The sequence below is a fragment of the Vicugna pacos genome, chromosome 19 (assembly GCF_048564905.1).
Source record: "Vicugna pacos chromosome 19, VicPac4, whole genome shotgun sequence".
Classification (NCBI taxonomy): domain Eukaryota; kingdom Metazoa; phylum Chordata; class Mammalia; order Artiodactyla; family Camelidae; genus Vicugna; species Vicugna pacos.
In genome coordinates, this window is record NC_133005.1 from 10,534,632 (window position 1) to 10,553,962 (window position 19,331).

At 46.7% G+C, this 19,331-nt stretch overlaps 1 protein-coding gene across 2 annotated transcripts in view; it reads right to left on the reverse strand.

The window, feature by feature from the left end:
• Nucleotides 1–18,049, reverse strand: part of LOC140687210 (uncharacterized) — a 68,805-nt gene extending 50,756 nt beyond the window's left edge. Inside the window, exons 1-3 of one of the 2 annotated variants that reach the window (XR_012061377.1) lie at nucleotides 15,178–15,394; nucleotides 14,581–14,720; nucleotides 10,437–10,695 (exon numbers count right to left, since the gene is read on the reverse strand). Coding sequence is in view for 1 of the 2 variants with exons in the window: in XM_072943524.1 (XP_072799625.1) it covers nucleotides 15,178–15,428 (251 nt within the window). In the remaining variant the exon portion in view is untranslated. Of the gene's footprint in view, nucleotides 1–10,436; nucleotides 10,696–14,580; nucleotides 14,721–15,177; nucleotides 15,459–17,853 lie in introns of those variants that run through there. The other variant, XM_072943524.1, reaches the window with a different exon arrangement.
• Between the last annotated feature and the right edge of the window lie 1,282 nt (nucleotides 18,050–19,331).

The window sequence follows — 19,331 nt, forward strand, 5'->3', positions numbered from 1 at the left end:
AAGGACGTCTGTATTTCTGCTGTTTTGCGATTGACAAAGGAATCTGAGATATCAATACAAGATAGACTGTTAAATAATCAAGTCTGTCAGCTCTTCACCTCAAAGAGCAGATACTATAAATTCCTGATTTAGGATGAGGCTGCCGCCACAAAATGACTCAGCTAGAAATTAATATCCAAGATGAAGCAGCGGATACACATAAATATTCATGACTGTCAACTCCTCTCACGGGTCTTGGCTCTTCACTGCCTGAATGGGGGTGAAATCCCCACCCGTGTCTGGGAGGGTAGCGCGGCTCTTCCAACTCTCACCCAGGCTTCACAGGCTGTTTCCCCCTACAGACTGTCCTAAATGATTAAAAAGCTCACAAGATTTTTACACCAGCCAAAACTGAAAGACATTTCTGCATATGGAGCACTTTCTCAGGCTTAAACCATTTTTGCCTACACTCAGCAAGGGGGAAAAAAGAAACATGACTCTGCAAAGTCTCTTAGCCTTACCACTCACAGGAGTTGAATGGTCTCAGCACAAGATGACCCTTCACATTACAGGATGAGAACAAAATAAAGCCGCCCCAACAACAAGCACTCCCAGAGACAGCGCTCAGCAGTCTTCTGCACACTCACGGTTGTGCAGCCCTCACAACCATCTATTTCCAGAACACTTCATCACCCCAATAGAACACCCCTGTCACTAGCAGTCACTCCACAACCCCCCTCCACCCAGCCTCTTGCAACCATCATCTGCTCTCTGTCACTGCATGAGCCAATTCTGGGCATTTCAGATCACTGAAATCAACAATATGTGGCCGTTTGTGTCTGGTTCCTTTCAGTTAACGTGCTGTTATCAAGGCTTTCCCATGTTGAAGTGGTATCAGCATGTCTCTTTTTTTTTGAAAATGTTAAACTTTATTAGAAGGTGGTAAATACTATCAAAAATAGTAGAGTGGGGTATAAGGGGTGGGGTTTCAAAGGGAAAAGGCCGGGTTGAGCAGTCAGGGTGGACTACCCAGAGCAGATGGCTTTTTTCATATTCCCCTTTATTTATTTTTTCTTTTTTATTCACTCTTATGTCTGAATAATATTCCACTAAATGGAGATACTACATTTTGTTCTTTCATTCAGCAGCTATATATGGACGAGGTCCAGAAGAATGAGTGTAAGTGGTGGCTAGCAGGGATGGCATTTAAGCAAAGGGCAAGATGTGCTTTCAAAAAAAAAAGTGAACAATCAGAGGCACAAGGAAATTCAGCGCGTTTCTGAGAAAGTGCATGGTTGCTTCAGTAGGACTGCCATGCAGGGCTGTGGGGGATAGTGACAGGAGACACAGTGAGGGAGTCACCTGAGAATATTCCCCACTGCAAGCAGCTCAGCCAATTCTCCTCCCTCATCCTGTATTTTGGAGACATTTTTGCTAGCTTTTCTCTTATTTCAAGTAACAGGACTTTAGTTACACATCTGATCATCTGCATCAGACCACATTAGCTCCAAGCCACAGAAAATCATTCACTGACTGGAGCAGCTCCAAGACATAACATTGATGGACCAGGGAGTCCTGCAGCATCGCATCCTGCAGGCACAAACCACACATGTTCCCTGGTGATGTCCGGAAAGTAAAATGCATGGAAATATCTCACTGCTGCTGCACGACATCTGCCCCCAAATTGCCCCCAAATCATGCTGGCACAGCACTACTCAACCCTCGCACTACCCAGAAAAAAAAAAAAAAAAGAGAGAGAGAAAAGAAAAGAAAAGAGAAGAAAAGAAAAGAAAAGAAAATATAAGAAAAGAAAAGAATAAAGCTAAGAAAGCAAATTTAGGCTCTTCCATTGAAAACCAGCAACCATCACTGCCAGTATCTGAGCTGGAATGATCCTGACTTCAAAAACCACTGTGCAGTTACTATTCAAACGTGACAGACATATATGTATTTCACGTAGATGATAGTACAATAGGATTTTTCTTTTCGAAATTTCCAGTTGCAACAATAGCACAAGAAAGTTTATGTTTCATTTTTTTAAAAAAATCAATTATTTTCCACTTTGTTAATTTTGAATCTATTATTATTTTATACAGGGAGCTATGCTGCAGATTATAAACCAAATATCTGGCTTCTGCAAACAAGACCTATATGACTTCACTATTTCAGAGCAAGCTTTAATGATGCTTTCAAATTGGGGGCGCTCACTAACAGCTCTTTAAATACTGTCAAAGATGTGCTATTATGTAATGCAAAGGGTCTACCTACACATCAACTCAGAAACCAAAGAAACTACACGAAAGCCTTAGTTTATCATTTTAAAATATTCCTATTATTTTGAATATTAAATTTCTTAAAAGATAAGATATTTTTTGAGAAAGACATCAGTTGTATTAAATTTCCTCTCACCAAGAAAGCAATCTTTATGAAGAATTACTACCCCTATGAAAATCCAAAAGACGGGACGTTTCTAGCTAAGTTAACTTACAGATCTCAACACAAGCCTAAATCCTATCTGCTCTCACTTGAACGAGCCCAGCAAAGTCCTGGGCTACTCTGGAACTTAGCTCTTCTGTTACATATGTTGGCAGAGCTAAGATCATCACACAAGGCAGGGAAGGAGAGAAGAGGTAAGTCCACCTGGCGGCCTCCATCTGTTTACTTCCAGCCACAAGGTGTCGCTACAGCGACCCCGCTAACAAGCCCTCCACATAAGGAAACCCGGCATCCACTCTGCCCCTGCGGTCCCCAAGCTGCCCCGACGCCCCTCTCCCACTGGTGGCCTCCGAGCCCGTGAATGGTCTTCTAATGATCCTCCCAGTTGGTGACACCCTCCCCCTCTTCCCCGCTACACACACACACACACACACACACACACACACACACACACACAGCCAAGGCAGCCTTCCCAAAGCACAAATTTGATTACATCTCCCCCACTTCAAACCCATCAGAGGCTCCCTGGTAGAGTTCTAGCCCCACCCCCGACCCTGCTTGCCCATCCTCACCTCAGTACCAGGTCCCCAGTGACCTCAGGGGCCCCGTGACCTGCTGCTACTTCCCACTAGCCTCCAGGCTCATTTTAACTGTTTGTCAAGGAAGTCTTCCTTCCCTCCAACCTCCGCACTTTGGATTAGGTGCCCTGCTGTGTTAATAAAACATTTTAATCTAAGTCAACTTCTGACACTGCTAAGCTCTCAAGAAGCAAGTACATTTTGCTTACTACTGTGGGTCCACCCCCTCTCCCCTAGACAGTCAGAATTGCGTGTGTTGTGAATAAAAGAATGAAGGGGTGGGACTCAAAAGGACAGGCAGAGCTGCTCTCCTAAGGGTCACTTCCTGCTGACACCCTTCACTGCCTCTTCTGTGTCAGTTCTAGTAAAAACCAAGCTCCTCCAAAGCCCTCCACCCCTAGGCCCTCTCCAGTGTCCTTCAAAGCAGGGTCACCCACCACCCTGGACCACACAGGGCAGTCTCCCCGAGTCCCCACCCCACAAGCCTCCAGGCCTCTACCCGGGCTGCTCCTGCCACCTGAGTCTCCCTCTTGATTCCTTCCCCTGGCTGACTCTTACTCTGTCCTCAGAACTGAATGTAGAATCAATTTCTTCCAGGAAGTCCTCCCTGATGATGTCCTTTAGCTCTTGGCTGGGCTCCGTCTACAGCAGCACTGCTTGGCGACCAAATGGTATTTGTCCACCTGCTCCTATGAGACCATGACCTCTTGGAGGCCACGTGGGAAAAAGGAGTGAGGTGACAAGAGGGGTGGGAAAAGCAAACAGGAAAATCACAGCTCAAGTCCCAAATTCAAGGATTCTGTCTCAGATAAAAAGAATAAACTGTTTCATACGTGTGTCATTTGGCTATGATTTTTGTGGCTCATGGAAAACAAGAGCTTGGTGTTCAAGCCTGAAATCCAAGTTACATGTAAAGAAATGTATATATTCATATCCAAAGGAAACCAGAGCTGTTCAACAACACTTTGCAGTTAAAATCCAAAGGAACTTTGATAAAGGCAATCTCCCTCTCTCTCTTTATTTTTATTTATTTATTTTTTTTTTTGGTATCATATAGTTTTAGAAGTATTTGTATAACTAAGTGATGGCTGCATCCTATGATTCTGCACTGGAGTGTTTGGGGCTAAGGAAGCCCAGATTACATGCACTGTGTAAATGCAATCACACCAACACAATGACAGGCGCCCTAGTGGCTGAGCTGAAGTTCCAAAGCAGAGAACCTTATGTTGGAAGACAGCTCTCAGTAGAAAGTAAGAAATGCAATGTTCTGTACTCAATTTCATTAGCTTTATGAGCCATTAACAGATAGTATGTCTTGTCTAATGAAACCCCAAAATATATTGTCATCTTCGATTTTCTCCATCTGACTGTTTTATGCTAAATTTGGATATCAAACCCTCACTCCATACGGAAAGCTCAGGCCTTAGCTGCAGCACAGTTACATCCCGTGGAAGAAAGCCGATCAAGGGAGAACAGGAGAGTTTCCCTTCAGAAGCTGCTAAGTGTGGTTTTGCACCTGTACGTCATTTACAACCACGCCATCGTCAAAGGAGTAAGACCTTACATCTGTGGGGCAAAAAGCACTGCGGTGGTTCCGAACCATGAAAGAACACTGAGCTTTGTGCAACAGTCCTGAGGCACTTAAAGCGTACTTTCTCTGAAAGGCTCCGAAACTGACTCACTTCACCATTTCAGGTACAACCGGAATTAGTAGAGAGAACATGCCCTTGAAGTCTGACAAGGCCCTGCTGGAATCCTGCTGCAGCATTTACTAGTCGCTAAATGAACCAATTCCTTAAACCTCTGAGAAGGCTTCCCAATCTTCAAAACGGGGCTGCCACCGCCCACTTGGGAGGCATGGATGTGAATGCAACACGCAAGTAGGGCGGCCGACTGGTACGTGACACGGGGCCTGGCTAGTTTCCCTCCGCTGCCCTTCTCCCCCTTTAAACTTGCACTGTTCCCCCTGGTAAGGGTGAAGCCCCCGGAACAGACTGCCCGATTCTTCTGTATATCCCCGGATACATACCTTACTCTTAGGAGGTCAGAAAAACAACTGCCTCCTCCCCAGTCACTATCAATATTCTTAAGAGTCTGGGTTTTTTTAACTCTATGTTTCAGGGAGACTATTCAAGAATTGTTCAACCACCTTTCTCCAGGTTGGCTCCTCTCCCAACGCCCATCCCTTCTTACCTCAAATCTTCTGTCTGATTGCCTTTTGTTCGTGGGAAAGAGAGTCCGCTAGGGTGCGGACTCCCTAGGCCTCCCTCCCTTCATCACAGGAGAGTGTGACTACATTCTCCCAACTCCCCACTCCGACTCCAGCTTCTGAGGAGTTTCCCCTTCTGGACCCTGCAGCCTCTGGATCGTCCCAAGACGCGCACACGTGGCCAAAACCCTCTCTTCAGATTTCTTCCTGGGTGGCCCTGCCCACCCCCCAGAACCTTAAGGATAAATGCCATTGCTCTGAAAATCACAAACGCCGCTGACTGACACACCAAAGCTGCATGGTCCGGGCTTTCCTCCAAACCAGGCACAGCCCTGCCCCCCCTCAGCCACAGTCTGCACCTCTTGAGATGAGCTGATCCACTTGCACGGCTGTGAACACCAGCTAAGAATGACGAATCCCAATGTGTATCTCTAGTCCGGCTCCTTCACCTGAGCCCCAGGCTCAGAGACACGAGTGCCTCTTCGAAGTCCTAACTTGGATGACAAATGGCATCTTAAAAATGCCATATGTCAAAAAAAAAAGGCCTTATGTCCACCATTTACTCTAGACTTCGATTCCTGGCAGATACCTCCCAAGCTCCCCATTTTAGTAACAGCCCCAGCACCCACCTAGGTGTTTGAGGTCACATTCAATTTCCACTGTTCCCTCCACCTGGCCCTGCCCTGGAATCAGTCTTGTTATTTCTGTCGCTAAGCCAGTCTCAAGTCTGGTTCTGCAGGGAGCACGATGGAAACCCACAAGCTCACAGCAATGTGCACTGAGTCACAGTCCTCCGAAGGGAGTTCCCTGGAGGGGGAGGCATCTCCTGCTGCCAGTCACCTCAGAAGGCACTGGATTCTCACAAAGAAGGACCAGAAGAAGGGACTCAAGGATCTCCCGTGGTCTGAGGTTTGAAGGGCCCGAGTTCTGGGGGAGCTCCTAGTTAGCTGACACTCCTGTCAGTGAGCAGATGAGGATGGTAGGAACCCAGGCAAGTCTGTTCTCGCTCCGACCCCTTTTCTCTCGGGAGCCACGGGAAAGGCCAGTTTCCAGGGCACAGACCGGCCATCACAGATCCCAGCCTGCATTTGCCAACCCAGACAGCCTAGACTCCTACTTGCGACTCTTACTTCTGTTCTGTTCCCCCCCAGAATGTGATGGACTCTTTCAGAAAGTCTGGACTGTCTCAAGCGAGACCAAGTCAGTGAAGGATGAAGTGTCCACATTTGGACCAGAGCATGAAAGGAGAAACAAGGCCTCATGTCCAGCATGACGGTGGTGGCCAAGCCCTTTCCCTGGGTGAGATGAACCAGGGTCGGGGTGAGAATGCAAGGTCCCTTCACGGCTGACAGTGGTGTTGGAGACTCACTACCGCAAAATAACGACACGGCCGTCAGTGGTGGACATCAGCTGCAACAGACACAGAGTCAGCTATTTACTGCCAAAAAGGGGTAAAAGTAAAGGCCGGTGCAGGGAGGCCTGCACGGCTGCTGAGGCAAACCACAGACCCGGCTCTGAATGCCCACTGGCTGAAGCAGAGAGGAAGCTACGGTCCCCTTTAGCGGTCCCTGTGTCCACCAGATCCAAGTGAACCAGTTACTTAGGACAAGGCAATGTTTTCCTGATACTTAGAAAAACCAGCCTCATAAAGGGAACAAAAGAGTGGCATGGTTTTAGGCCCGCTCCTGCCCCTCTATGAATGCAAAGTAAAGTAAATGGCACTGGGAAGGTGAATGCAGAAAAAAAAAAAACCAAAAAACAAAAAACCGGTGACTGCTTCCTCCAACAGCGTCCCCTGCAGCTGCTCACCCCCAAGCCGGCCACTTCCTCACCAGTGACCGCCGGCCAGGAAGCGCCGTCACGCACGTCACACAGCGACAGCCAGGAACCGTGTGCCGAGCACGTTTGTGTAAAAGCCAGAATCAATCAAGGTGCTGCAGATTTTGACATTCCAAGTTTAAATACTCCATGAAAAAAATCCCTCAGCAGCCGCCTAAATCAATTCGCATCTCACTTCTTCAAAATAAATAAACAAAATTAGTAAGAGAGCATTTGTTACCAAATATAAGGACGAACTAACAGGTTCCTCAAAGCAAGGACTTTGACAGATATCAAACTCCAGTGGGTGATGTGCTAACATAGCAAAAATTCCAAAAAAGTAGAAAATAAGATGACTAGGATAATATACGAATCATGGCAACTGTTAAGTTTTTGCTTTTTAAAGCGATGGAGACGGCACAGAGGGCGATCTGGCTATTCCAATGCAGGGTGTGCACAGCCCACATTTTCAGACCCAACAACATGCTCATGGGGTGGTATAAGGGAAAAAGGAAAATAGAAAAAGGAAAAGAGGAACAGCCAAAATTAGAAACACACGAGAACAAAAATGACTTTGACAGCATTTACAAGATATTACGTCAGTGTGATGAGGACAGGGATGCGGGGAAGGTGAGACCCACCCTCACCTCCTGATCCAGGGAAGGCAGGGGCCTGAGGGGAGCGATGCTGCCGGGGGACCCCAACGTGGTCAGCGCCCCAAACCAAAACTTCACCTAGATGCGTGTAGACAGCTTTTGAGCTACAAAATGTGTTCGCATTTCAAGCTGGACAACTTTACTCACTCCCACCAAGAGGAACAGGGGAGAATTAGGTTCTGCTCATGAACCAAAGCATTCTTTAAAAAATTAATGACTGTGTAATAGTAAAAGCAACAATGGAGTAAAAGTCACTGGAGGAGAACGTGCTTGACCCGAGCTCACTGGCCGCGTTATCTCACTGACTTTCAGATGCTGGCTGAGCCCTTAAGGTACCAGAACAGACAGACCCACCAGGAGGGAGGTTTAATGCGCTGCTGTATTTTGATGCCGGCAGCCATGCCTGGTACACGAGGTTCTGGGTAAACAATGGTGACAGTGTCAAACACTATGGGCTAAGCACACATCCAGCTACTCCGCCAAATCCCAAGGGCAGACTTCAAAAGGCAAAAACAAGCTGGCATTCTCTGTTGGCTCTGCAGAATCAGAGCCAAGCAGTTGCTGAGCAAAAATGTCACCAGTGCCTCCTATGACAAAATAGGAGGCACTGGCGTGGGGCTGGGGCAGGGCTCCAGGCTTCCACTGATCACCCACCAGTCTGTCCAGGGGGTGAAGGAGGTCCCTGCTTACATTGCACCGATGCACCTACCTTGAATGACGCCTTAGGACTCAACAGGAGGTGACAGGTGAGGTGAACGGAGCCAGCCTTGGTGTAGCACGGTTCTGGCAGCTATGCCCTCAGCAGTGCCCAGTTTCCTAAACCTGACACCTCATCTCCAAGGAGCAGAAGTGTAGTGTGGGCATGTAGATCACAGGGCCCTGTGAGGACAAGTACAGATCATGGCCACGACATGCCTCTCCCCTTCCTTAAGCCATAGAGGAATGTCCGGGGAGGAAGTGAAAATTATTCCAGAGCCCGCCAGGCACCACACGCAGGTGGCACACGGATCCCCTGTGTCTGTCATTCACAGGACTGGTGTGGATTTTCTTTTTATCAATTCTCTGGCATCTTCTCCTCCATCTTACCAACAATAAGAAAGTAGAATCTGACCTTAGAATCACAGAGAATCACAGAGCCCCTCCTGCACAGCGGCCCCGGCAGCACGTGCCATGTCCTCCGACCGTCACCTGTGGGACTGCCATGAGCGCTCTCCAGACTCAAGGCCCGAGGCCGTAGGCTGGGGGGACACAGCTCACCTCACTCTCCCCAGTAAAGGGGGACCACCTCTCGGCAAAGACGTCTCACCCTCTTCTGCCCGAGGGACAGCTTGAAAGATACACAGGGAAACATAGTAGAGGGTGAGGGGTTAGGCAGCCCAGAAGAGATCGTCTGCACTTCCAAGGCAGAGTGGGGTCTTTGACCTAATCACAGGGACAAAGTGAGGACGAATTTTTCCCTGCTGTGTCCCATACACCGTGACACGCCTTTCCCTGCATAAGGAGCTAATTCGGAAGCCCCTGGCAGTGTTTCTGATGTCCTAACTTGGCATGGTGGCTGTCAGGCAGGGGAGAGGGCCTGAGCCATGCTGGTGCTGGGCCTGGGAGGCAGGAGACATCGGCTCCACCCTGGGCTCAACCAGCACCTCGTTCTGCGTCTCGGGATTCAGAGTCTCATTTATAAGCAAAGGGATGAAACTGTCCCAGGACAGGCTGTCCAACAGGAATGAAATGAGAGTCATGAAAATAACGTTTCCCAGTTGCCACGTTTAAAATGTAAAAAAAAAAAAAACCAAGTAACTGATTTTACGAACAGACCTTACTTATTCTACTGTATGTAAAATACTATCATTTTGACGTGTAATCAATATAGAAAGTAACAAGATAGTTTATATTCTTTTTACTAGACAAGTTTCAGTGTCTGATGTGCATTTGACCTACAGCACATCTCAGCTCAGACCAGCCTCCTCCCCAGCACTACTAACATCAGTAGCTGTGGCTACTCTATTGGACAGCAACTCCAGGGGTCCCCCCAAGTGTCCTGGCTGAAAAGGGGGAGTAAGTGTCCACACTAACCCTAAAAGGATCTCTCTGAAACAAAGGCGGATTTAGTTTTAAACGTCTGAAAACCGGCGGGCTACACCTCCTTCCCACCTTGGCTACAAGAAAGCCCTCCTCCTTGATGATCCCATTCTGGATGTAGGGAAGCAATCTTTCACACAGCCAGGGTGGCCCGGCCTTCAGGTTGACTTGCCTGCTGTCTGTGTCCAGTCCCACGAAGTCCTCCTTCTCAAATAGGATGTAGAGGAGGGGGTCTTCTCCCCAGAATTTTCGGGGTCCCCATCCAGCCACTTGGACTTGGGCAAGATGAAGAGTGACTCAGTGAAGTCCTCGATCCTCTTCTCCACCACCCTGCAGTCCTCGTAGATTGAAGGCCACGTCGGTGTGCAGCTGCTCGGCCACCTCCCCATACAGCACAAAGACAAAGAGCTGAGAGTCGTAGAGCGTGGTGCCATACAGCTCCTCTGTGTGTGGAGCTTCTAGAAGGTCTTGGCCAAGACGCAGTCAGTAATGGTGACAAGACCCACGACATTGCGGTCGGTCTGGAAGTCACTCCATCCATTCTCAGGTGCATAGAGATACCTATAGTAGATACAGAGTGCCCACTGGGAGCCGCACGGTCTGATCTGGCTCACCAAGGAGATTCCATTATAGATGCAAAAGAAATTCTCTAAGATGATCCCCACGGGTTGGACCACAATCGGGAGAGTCTGGTGGTCCTCAGCGCACTGCACGTAGTCAGGGGCGCTCATGTTGCAGGCCCTGCCGAGAAGGGAGGGTAAATCGATGTACATACTGTGTTGTGGGCTGCGGGCCTCACTGGGATGCGGCGACCTGGTGTGCACCAGCCAGAAGGCAAGGGAAGTCCAAGCAAATCGGGGATAAGTTTGTCCTCAGCGTCTGCACATGGCTACTGAAGCTCAGATCACATTACCCAGCTTTTTGTCTAGGCTTCCATCCCCTGCAGAAAAGGATCATTTCTTGTTTTATGTTTCCAAGCACCTAGGCAGGCCCTGATGCAAAGTCAGTGCTCAAAACTGCTGAATAAATGAATGAATAAAGGAACTGCTTCCCCACCCCTCAGCAGGATATAATGCAAAGAACCATAGTAGGATCAAAATATCTGGATTTCAACGCCAATTTATTTGAACTCCTAAGGTGCAGAATAATGGGTAAGAAAACTTGCTTTGGGGAGGAGGGTACAGTTCAGTGGTAGAGCACGTGCTTAGCATGTTCAAGGACCTAGGCTCAATCCTCAGTACCTCATTTTAGAAAAATGAAACAAATAAATAAACTTAATTAACCCCCTCAAAAAATATTTTCTCCATTCAAAATTCAAAATAAAACCACCTTGCAATTGACACAACATTGTAAACTTGACTATACTTCAATTAAAAAAAAACTACTTGCCTTACAAGAATATATCTGGATTATGGAAGTTTGCAAATGTAAAATGCCTAGGGTACCACCTGCATAAGAAGAAGGAACTGTACAAATGTACTATCCCTCATTTATGAGCTATTTTTCCTTTGGGGAGATTATAACCTCTCAGAGATATTTTTCTCATATTAAAAAAAAAAAAAGAAAACATTACCTGATTCTCCATACTGCTGAAGAATCAGATAACCCTATGAAAGCATCTGACCCACAGAGTTTATTCAATAAATGTTTGTTGAATGAATGAATAAACAAGCAAAGTGAATGCTGCTCCCTGCCACAGACCATCATAATGGTACTGCTTGGAAATGCCAAGCCCACGTTCCACCCAAATCTTCACTAACCACGTGGGTGACCTGGGCAGACCTGTGTGCCTCTCTCAACACCAGTTTATTCATAAATAGAAATGAGGGCAATAACACAAACCTAAAAGGGTTAGTGAGTCACGAATGAATAGTACCCCAACATTGCAAGATGGAACTATTAAAGAAAATTGGGCAAAGAGTCCATAGGCCCTCTCCATATTATCTCTTACAACTACATGGGAATCTACATTACATCTAAAAATAAAAAGTCTATTATTTTAAAGAGGCTATTGAGTTTAAATGAGCTCACCGTCTCAAATAAGGAACACACAGTACAAATAAGACAATGCGCAGCCCATGAGATGCACTCAGTAAATATTCCCACTGAACCCACTGGTCCCTCCAAATTCAGAGCATGAGGATGTGTCCTCGTGGCCAGAGGCCACTGCACCTGAAGCTAACAAAGCTAATGGTCCCCACTTTCAAAAGCCCCTGCCACCAACTTAGGTCTAATTTTGTATTTGTAATTTTTTTTCTTTTTATAAAATAGAAATCCCCAATTGCATAGCCTTCAGGTCACCAAAACCTGACCACAGAGATCATGATGGCAACCCTCCTTGGTGAAACAATAAAATGAAAAGCCATTTCCACAAGACCTCTGTGTAAATCTACTAGGGAACTTCATCCTGGACTGAGAGGAAGAGGACTGGGGAGGAGGGGGCAATCTGAGGCACACAGGCCCATGGGCCACCTGTCCCACGATGGACATTACACTCAACCCTCACCCTCCAGGAACTTCAAAATACACACAGACAGAGTGATGTGGACAATATATATGTATTTTTAAAGAAATTCCGACTCTCTAGCAGGTCTTGAATCTACCGAGACACAAATGGCTTATGTGTATAACGTTTCACAAAAGCCTTAAATCATTACCACCCCAACTTGACACATTAAGAAACTAGGGATAGAGGTTTATCACATTGTGCAAGATTAGAGAGATGCCACATCAGACACTGTATATAAACCCAAGCCTTTGCTCCAGTGCTCACACAAGAAAGTGTGACATACTGCCCCTTTCCTGCCCTCTCCCTGCAATCAATCTCTGAAGAGTCTTTTCTGTGCCACGTGGAATCACAATCACATCAATTTACCACAAAGAGCTATGTGACTCCTTGGAGGACGTGTCAAAATCTAAAGGGTTGTGATGGGAGGAGAGATTTGAATTTTCTGTTTCTCAAAGGAAACATGGCTTTAAAAGAAACTGAAAAGCACTTATCTAGTCTAAGCCCTCATTGTGCAGAGAAGGAAATGGAGGCTCAGAAGAGATGAGGAAAGGGACTTATTAACAAATATTGCCTCAGTGCAGCACCAAGCCAGCCCTGGGCCCTTCTGGGGGAGTACCTGGAAGGCCCAGGAAAATGACTGTTAGAAAAAGGAAAGAGAAGAAGCATACAAGGCCCTGTCTCTACACCACCATACCATGAAGTTCCACCAAATTATCCAGTATTGGGTGCAGCCAAAATTTATGTGGGCTAAAGAGGTTATAGAAACCTGGAAGTCTCAACCATAGTGGAAATTCCAACATTTACTGTTTTTTTCCACGTTCAAGCATCAGTTCAGTGGGCACTCCATACGAGGGACTACACGAGGCCTGGAGTTCTCCCAAATACAGATCTCTATTATCACGTGTGCAAACCACACACAGGCCCACTAGAAGAAAAATGCCCACACATAAGATGGAACTACTGAAACAGAAAAGAGCCAACCAGCATATATTGCTAGCAAAAACGGTGCTGCTAGAAATAGACTCATGGACATAGAAAGCAAACTGTTGTTAGCAGGCAGGAAAGGGAGGATTAACAGATACACATTAATAAATATAAAATAAATGACAAGGACCTACTATATAGCACAGGGTACTATTTTCAATTTCTTGTAATGAGTTGTACTAAAAACAATCTGTAAAACATTTATATACATATGCATAAGCTTATAACTTAATCTCTGCTGTACATCTGAAGCTAACATGGTAAATTTACAACACTTCAATAAAAAATAATTTTATATAATAAGTAAAAATAAAAGCAACGCCATAAAAAAAAAAAAGTAAAAGAACACGGTAATCCCCTTAGCTGTAGGTGGTGGAGAACTCTGCAAGCACCAAGTCCACTCGAACACTCCAGCACTGGCGGTCACTCATTCTAACCATCAGAGAATCACTTGGCTTCTACGAGGTTACTTTTCTCTTCAGTGAAAGGCTACAGTTGCATCTAATGATGTATTGAATCTCATCATTCACAAACCCAAGAATTAATGAGGATTTCCCATAGGCCTGGCTCTGGACAGATGAAAAGTTAGGGTCCCAGATATATTCATGTGTAGAAGAAGTTTATGCCATAAAGACGTTAATTCTTCCTGCTTTGATAGACAGATTCATTGCAATTCTGATTAGAATTCCTCCCAGATATTTCATGGAATGTAACAAGTTAATTTATGGTCAGGAACAGCCAAGAAACTTCTTTAGAACCACCACTGGGAAGGGGTGGATAGGTCATGCATTTCAACTGGTCTTTCTGATGTGATGAAAATGTTCTGGAATAATAATGGTTGCACAAATGTGAATATGCTAAAAGCTGGTGAATTGTAACATTCAAGTGGGTGGACTTCATGGTGTGTGAACAATATCACAATAAAGCTGTTATATGAAAAAATCCTTCTTGCCAATTATTTTTCCCTCTATACTACTAGTCTGTCCCACAATTTAAGTAAAACAAACAAACAAAAAAAACAAAACAAACCAGATTTTGCCAGGAGCTCTTTAGGAGTGCAGTGTCCCTGGGTCTCCAACGCCTCGGGTTGTGCTGTTCCTGTTAACACACAATAGCTGGGCTGGACTAGTTAGGGATTATAAGTATCTTTTTAAGATCGTCTCACGTTTCACCCTGGGAGTGAATGATGGAGGATGAGACAGCCTCATGCCTTCAGCTCATTTTTAACTGAACAAAGCCCTGCTTTCACCACTGTAATTCCTCTCAGTATAAAAACACGTGACATCAACAAGCACCGCCATCATAACACCTGAAAGTGTTCAAGGTACTTACCTGGGGCAGAAATTCTGATCAAGGAGACAGAAGCTCCCTCAGCACTGCCGCTCCCTTTTCCCGACTCCACCAGGAGAAGCTGGGAGTTACAGCCGCGGGCTCTCAGCCTGGGGAGCAGCGCCCACGCCGCTAATCTGGACCTCAGGGATCGGGAAAGAGAGGAAGGCAGCCCCGGGGTCGCGGGGCAGGGAGAGCGGGGTGGGGGACGCGGGCTGCAGCCCCGCTCGGAGGCCAGCCCCTGCCCAAGCCGCCCGCCCCGTCCGGGTGTGCAGACCCCGCCCGCCCGGGACACAGCCCGCCCAGTGGTGGGGACGGGTCGGCGGCCTAGGAGAGGAAGCCCGGGAGGGGAGGACTCACGGGCGGGAGAGGGGAAGCGGACGCCAGCCGCGGACTGAGGGGAGCCCGGCTGGGCCAAGAGGCGGCAGGGGCACACCTGGCCCTGGACAGCTGTGGCCGGGGCGCCGGGGCAGGTGGCGCGGGCAGAGGGGTCTGGCCCGAGCAATCCAGCTGAACACACGCTGACTGGCGCCCTGGGGGGCTGTGACACGCCGACCGCCCTCCCGCAGCCGCCTCACCCCTTTCCCGATATCCCCTCACCTTGCACTTCCACAGCCAGAGGCCCCGGCCCCAGGCAGTAGCCAAAGGCCTACAGGGCGACAGAGCTGAGAAGCCATTGGGGCCGATCCCCGGCTCGGAGCTGGAGCTTCCAACCCGCGGTCCAGCTGGCAGCAACTGCGCATGCGCAGGAGGGCCAGCGATCCGCTCTGGGTCCTGAGAGAGAAGGGGAACCGAGGGAGGGAGAATAGGGGAGGAGGAGGGGAGGCGGGGAAAAGTGGAGGGAGACACATGGACAGGAGGAGCAGAGGGAAGGCAGTTATCTGGAATTGGGAGGGGAGTAACAGAGATGGGGAGAAAGCGTTTTACCTCTTGTGGCACCCCGAAGGAGGCAGCAGTCCTGCCTATTACACCCTTCTCTTACCCGTCATTGCCCACAGCTCATATTTTACGTCCCTTGCCCAGCCCTCCAGCTAAGGTCTCTGCAGAAACCCTACGGGTATCACACCCGTTGCCCCCACAAGGAGCTAGGTTTACTGTTGCTCAGGGAACCAAGCACCCACAGGTGTTGTTTCTCAGAACTACCTTGGGAAGAGTACATATTCCCCTTTTACATGCTGGGAAACAGGCAGGCACGATCTCTGCCTTAGCTCCACTGTCCCAAATGTTGGGCTGGCAGGGAGCGGGAGGTAAAATGTCAGAGCCCCAGAAGGAGCAGACTGCCTGAGTGTTGGTGTAGAGTCCCCATCACTCCTGGGTAAACCACACCCCAACCTCGGGGAATGATCAAGGGCTCACTGTAGGCCCCTGTGTGTGGGAGAGCTGCCCTCAGTCCCAGTGTCCAACTTGCTAGCTAGGTAGAAGTGTTATTGAGTCCAAGTTCATTCTCCTCAGTGCAGGACAGGCCAGTAAGTTGGGAGGCCAAGTGTTGGGGCATGGAATAGCAAGTTTCTTTAGACCTAGATGGCAAACTAATGTCCTGGAAAACCATCTCCCCAAGTCAGAATTCAGGCTGCTTTCCTATGTGCTTGGTTTTTGCAAACTTCTTGGTGTAGGAATTCCTTCTTGTTAGAATCCTTTGTTCTTGCAGCTATCTCCCTGGGTCAGATCCCTGTAAACCTCCAACAAAACAAACGTTATTTTCTATTCTGCAGCGTGTTATCTTTATATGATTGGAAAAGTGTTAAATACCCTTAAAGGTCAGAGCCTTCAGAATAGGCTCTCCTGTATATTTTAGGCTCTAGGCAACATTGTTTTACAAGCAAGAAGAAGCCTAGGAGACAGAGCACAGGGTTAAAGTCAAAGGAACAGATCTAATATGGAGTCAGATTTCTTCTTTTCTATTACTGTGGCAGAAGCCACTTGAGGATTTAAATCCCTTTAAGTTAAAAATAAGTAAAACTTTTAAGGAATTTACATACATTGGTGGGAACTTGCATAGCATATCTGGAAAAGCACACAAAGGATTGTAAACATTGGCATCTCCAGGGAGGCGTGTAAGAACAGAGGATGAGGGAAAACTACTTTCACTTGAGTATTTTTTGCTCTGTTTGAATTTTTTTAACCATATGCATATATTTCTTTTTCAGTTAAAAGAAATGTGTAATGGAGCAAAGGAGTAACTAGTTCAGCAAATACAGCAGCCATAGACTCACTGAGTCATCATTTTCGATTTAAGCCAGGAAGCATTGACTGTCTCTCTCCTATGTGCCCAGTGCTGTTTTAAAACTTTTTTATATTTTTTTTATAAAATAATAACATGCTATCCCTCACCCCTGCTCAGGGCTGGTGGGAAACCAACTGAGTTTTTATTGAGTTGTTTTCCAAGGAGTAGAGATGAGTTATAAACAGAACACAACTTCAGGGCAAAACAGGCGGACTAGTTTTCCAGCAGGCCAGATAGCGATGACCGGTTTTCAATAGAGGTGCACAGAGGCTGAGAGAGAAAGCCTCCAGGACCCTACAGAAAGCTGCCCACAGTGCCTTCCCCATGGCACTACTGAAATAGGAAAGAACAAATCTGACTCCATATTAGATCTGTTCCTTTGACTTTAAACCTGTGCCCTGTTTCCTAGGCTTAGTCTTGTTGTTTCTGCACCTTTTGTGAAACAATGTTGCCTAGATCCTGAAATATACAGGAGACCCTACTCTCAAGGCTCTGACTTTGAAGGATATTAACACTTTTCCATTCGTATAAAGATAACAAGATACAGAATAGAAAATAACATTTGCTTGTTGGAGGTTTACACGGATCTGACCCAGGTGAAGAGCTGCAAGAACAAAGGATTCTAACAACAAAGAATTCATACACCAAGTTTGCAACAACCAAGCATTCCCGCTTCCCCTTTTTAATATAAGAAGAGCCTGAATTCTGACTTGGGATGATGGTTCTCCAGGACATTGGTCTACCATCTTCTCTGCTGGCTTTACAAATTAAAGCCGCTATTTCTTGCCCCAAATCCTTGTCTCCTGATATGTTGGCCTATAATGCACGAGTAGAACAAGCGTGGACTCGGAAACACAAACATACATTGAAAGTACGCATTTGGTATATTAAATGACCTGCTTCCACTCGTATTCCTGAGGTTTTCTTCCCTTGACCACTCCTACTATATTTATGAAAAACCTGTCATGTGGACACATTTCCTTCTCTAGCCACTACCCTTCCATGTAAAAACTGGTGCCAAGAAGGCAATGGAAGTTGCTAGAAGGTATTACCTGGCCAAAAAAGAGCAGAAGTGGGTTCTGGCTGATGTTCAGGAGCAGGCCGGGGCACCTGACAAGATGTCATAAGTACGGATAGACAGCTGGGCACCAAAGGAGAAGCTTCTAAACTTCCATGAGGGACTTGTTGGATAGGAAGGAACAGTCTCAGACTATAGCTCTGATCCCACCACGAGCTTCCTGGGCAAGGCTGGGCAAGTCATTTAAATTCTCTAGACCCGTGCTGTCCAACACGGGAGCCACCAGCCACATGCAGGATTATGATGTTATTCTGTAGCCAGACAGAATTATAAATAAACACTTTATTGCAAAGGGTCAGCAGGTATAATATTTAAAAACATTATTGGTTATCTTGCCCTAACAAGTTATTTTTGTATGTCTAGCTTTCTGTGGGTTGTAATGCCTGCGACTAATGTTTCCCTTACAGTGAGGTATTTTGAAATTATAAGTTACTGGACACAGTACACTCATATCACAGTTGAAAAAAACTGATCTAAATAAGCAAGGTGATCTGACTTAGTAGTTATGAGCAGGGGCTCTGGGGCCAGCCTGCATAAGTATTAATTCTCACTCTCCCTCCAGGGAGTTCTGTGTGAATCTTGGACAAATTATTGTTGTTGTTGTTGTCGTTGTCGTTGTCGTTGTTATTATTTGTGCCTCTTTTTCCTTACCTTTTAAATAGCGAGGAAAATGTAGGCTCTATCCCCTACAGTGTTGGCAGGATTAAATGAGTAAACGTCTGTGCTGCCCACTTCCCTGGGTTTCACCATTCTCCAGGCAATCAGTGCAAAATGCAGTGGCATTCTCCACTGTCTTCGTCAGTCTGGGATTCTGTAACAAATTACCGTGTGTCGGGTGGCTTAAACAACCAGCATATTCCTTACGGTTTGGAGGCTGAGGCTTTCAAGGTCAATGTATCTGGGAGAGGATTGCCAGCTCGAAGATGGCTGTCTTCCCACTATCTTCATGGCCCAGAGAGGAGAGAGAAGCAAGCACTTTGGGGCCCTGTATAAGAACACTAATACCATTCATGAGGGCTCTACTCTCATGACCTCATTTTATCCTACTAATCACCTCCCAAAGGCCCCGCGTCCCTATATCATCACCCTGGGAGATGAGGTTTCGACATATGGATTTTGAGGGGATGCATTCAGTCCACACATCAGCTAACTCTCCCAAACATGCAGTCATCAAACCTGTAGCTAATTTCAAAATAATGTTTATATCTCTCTGCCCATTTCCATTCCTACATCTACTAACACTGAAGCCCTGCTACATTTTATTTCTTATTTTCCTTGTAGAGGTTTAATTGATTCCTCTAACTCCAAGGCTTCGCTCGCTCCAGTCTGCTTGACAGCCCTGCCAGGTAGGTCTTCCTTAAAACACCTTCCCACTTCACCTGGTTGTTTTTTAGGTGTAAATGTCAGAATTCTCTCCACACCCCATCCTAGACCTTTAATCCCTTACACTAC